Source organism: Selaginella moellendorffii, unplaced genomic scaffold, assembly GCF_000143415.4.
Source record: "Selaginella moellendorffii unplaced genomic scaffold, v1.0 SELMOscaffold_17, whole genome shotgun sequence".
Taxonomy (NCBI): domain Eukaryota; kingdom Viridiplantae; phylum Streptophyta; class Lycopodiopsida; order Selaginellales; family Selaginellaceae; genus Selaginella; species Selaginella moellendorffii.
In genome coordinates this window covers 1,383,363-1,385,869 of record NW_003314278.1, presented here as the reverse complement: position 1 = coordinate 1,385,869, position 2,507 = coordinate 1,383,363, and the positions used below count along the sequence as shown (strand labels likewise).

General features: G+C 50.5%; 1 protein-coding gene across 3 annotated transcripts; it reads right to left on the bottom strand.

Annotated features, from left to right (window-relative positions):
• Positions 1–25: 25 nt before the first annotated feature.
• Positions 26–2,072, bottom strand: LOC112346810 (protein ANTAGONIST OF LIKE HETEROCHROMATIN PROTEIN 1-like). Of its 3 annotated transcripts, XM_024676534.1 has the most exons (4): positions 921–2,072; positions 764–841; positions 543–696; positions 396–465 (listed from the first exon to the last, which is right to left on the bottom strand). In XM_024676534.1, exons 1-3 carry the CDS (start codon positions 1,219–1,221, stop codon positions 683–685), a joined length of 393 nt encoding a protein of 130 aa, XP_024532302.1. In that variant the 5' UTR covers positions 1,222–2,072; the 3' UTR covers positions 396–465; positions 543–682. The 3 variants fall into 3 exon arrangements, with proteins under 3 accessions (XP_024532300.1, XP_024532301.1, XP_024532302.1); XM_024676532.1 differs by having other exon boundaries at positions 26–488; positions 543–841; XM_024676533.1 differs by having other exon boundaries at positions 50–465; positions 543–841.
• Positions 2,073–2,507: the final 435 nt, after the last annotated feature.

The following is a 2,507-nucleotide window of genomic DNA, read 5'->3' as shown; positions in this document are numbered from 1 at the left end:
CGGATTCGCACTTAAAAACAATGCATTTGAACACTTAAAATTCACTTAATTCAAATTCAAATGTTTAGAATTATATCCCGGCAAATTTCAAAGCAAACACGAACGCCACTGGCAAAGACAGAGGGAAAACGTGAGGTTCTCTCTAACCTCTTTCGCATCCTCTGGACTGTGCAACTCCTCACAAGGTTCCCCTTCCGCTTGCTCGGGATCACCGTAATCGACAAAGAGGTCCTGGTCCTTGAGCCTTTTCACCTCTTTCCTCCAAGCTTGGATCTCCACCTGAAGATCAGTCTCCCCAACATCAATCAAGAAATTGTGCAAGATGCAACAACTCTTGATGATGTTGGGAAGGTACTTTGGCTGGATCCTTTGTTTTTGATCCAAGCATCTGAACTTCATTTTAAGAAGTCCAAATGCTTGCTCAATAACAATCCGAGCAAGGTGGTGATGAAGGTTGAAAGCTGCCTTGGATGGTGTCGGGTTCGGAGTTGAGCAACAACCAAAACAAGTGAACAAAAGAAAGTAGAATGAAGAAGACTTACTTGTGTGTGGAATCATCAGATGCTGCTGGAGTTGGTACCCTTTGTCCCCCACTAGGTATGGCTTGATCCTATCACCATATGCTAACACCGCGGGTGATGTCAGCAGCTCCCTTGCTACAATCTTGTTCCTGAGGGTTGAATTACGAAAAACCCTCTTGTCGTGGACGAGCAAAAAGAACATTTTAGAACCATCCTGGCCACCAGCATAGACACTGAGCAACCTCTTCTGGGCATCACAAACCCCTTGCAAGATGACCGAGTACCGCTGCTTCCAGTCGTAGTAGCTCTCGCCGTCCAGTCTAGTAGTCGATCGCCCCAGCAACATTAGGCATTGGTCATCAAAACTTATAACAATCCAAAAAACATAAGAAAATGTACCTGTCACTTGTCGAAAGCCAGCAGTAACAGCTTGAACCTCATTGGCGGTTGAAGGAAAATGAATCTTGTACCTGAGACACTTGACAATTGCCACAGTAGTGTCCATGACAATCTCATGAGCTGTGGACTCCCCAATGCCGAACTTGTCTGCCAGATCCAAGTAATCTGTGTTCTTGAAAAGCTTGTACAAAGTTACCCACAGTCGAACATCCACCGGCACCACACTCCTCCAACCGGTATCTTGCTTCCGGATCTCACTCTCCAGCATGCCACAAATGGTGAAGAAGGTCCTCTTCTCCATCTGAAGTTTCCTCTTCCACCTCCCCACATCGTAATACTCCAAAGAAAACTTACTCCAGGTGGTGACATTCAAGGCTTCACCCACCACAGGCCGATGCAAAACCTCCTCCCAATCACAGCCCGACGAACCTCAAGTTCAGTCTTCTTCCTCAGGCAGCACTTGGAGACCGGGGCTCTTGTCATCCGCAATAGCTTGCACAGCAAGCAACAAAACCTAATTGAAGAAAAGAGTTAAACCCTAAAGCAAAAGGGTGAAAGATGAGATTCCAGCGCTGTGTCTTCGTCATGAGAACATGCTGGCTGCTCCTCCCTCCCCCGCAATCTTCGCGAGATGTTTTTCCCGAACGAGATCAATCAGGACCATGGTCTCAGCATGGTTCCAGTTCTTTCCCCGGGTTCTCTTCGCAGCAGCAGGTGCAGCAAAACCCGAGGTATCCACAAACTGGACAGCCTCGTGGTGGAGCTCCTCCATGTGAGCATCCGGGTCTTGTTCCAGATCGGGGACGCTGTCATCTCCCTCTTCTTCATGACCCGGCCGGGAGCTCTCAATCACTCATGCATGCATGCAACCTAAGAAATGTAAACTCACCGCCATGGTTCTCAAAGTAGTTGGAGCTCCCGGCACGCTGTGCTCCAGGGGAACTCCTCCAGACGTGGCTTGGGCTCCTCCGGGCGCGGCTTGGACTCCTCCCGCTGTGGCTTCGGCTCCTCCCACCGAGGCTTGGCCTCCTCCTGGCGATGATCCATGGCCTCCTCCTCCCGGAGAAGAACCGCGGCGTCCTCCTCCTAGAGTAGAACCATGGCCTCCTCCTCCCGGGGCACCCCCTCCTCGAGCCGCCTGAGAACCATGGCCCAATCCTCCCGGGGCCAGATTCAGAGATCCGCGGCCAACCCCGGCCACCCCGCGCTCTCCTCCCACTCCATGGCCACCTCTCCCTCCATGGGCACCTCTTCCTCCTCCTGTTGGTGAAGATAGAGCACGAGCAGGCCCAGATCCAGCTCGATCAGCCCCATTTCCCTGTTTCCTCTTCCAACCCTAAAATCGGATTTCCTGCTTCCTCCACCTCCTCAGGCCTCTCCTCATAAATCTCCGCGGCTGCTGCCATTAATTCTCGGGCCGTGCCGCGAGATCAGATCTTCTTCGCAGGCACGCCAAAGCCTTACCTAAGAATCTTCTCGAATATTTCCGGAATAAATTTTAAAATGACCCCAACACTTTAGATTTGGTCGGGGTTTTTGAAAATTACTTAAGAATCCTCTAAATTCACCTTTTTTTTTCGTGCGAAT

Bases quoted from the DNA above. Each gene is read 5' to 3' on its own strand.
- LOC112346810 (XM_024676532.1), bottom strand. From the start codon at position 723: ATGTTCTTTTTGCTCGTCCACGACAAGAGGGTTTTTCGTAATTCAACC. The intron at 489-542 runs GTAAGTCTTCTT...GTTGTTGCTCAA, and splicing joins TCTGATGATTCCACACACAA to CTCCGAACCCGACACCATCC.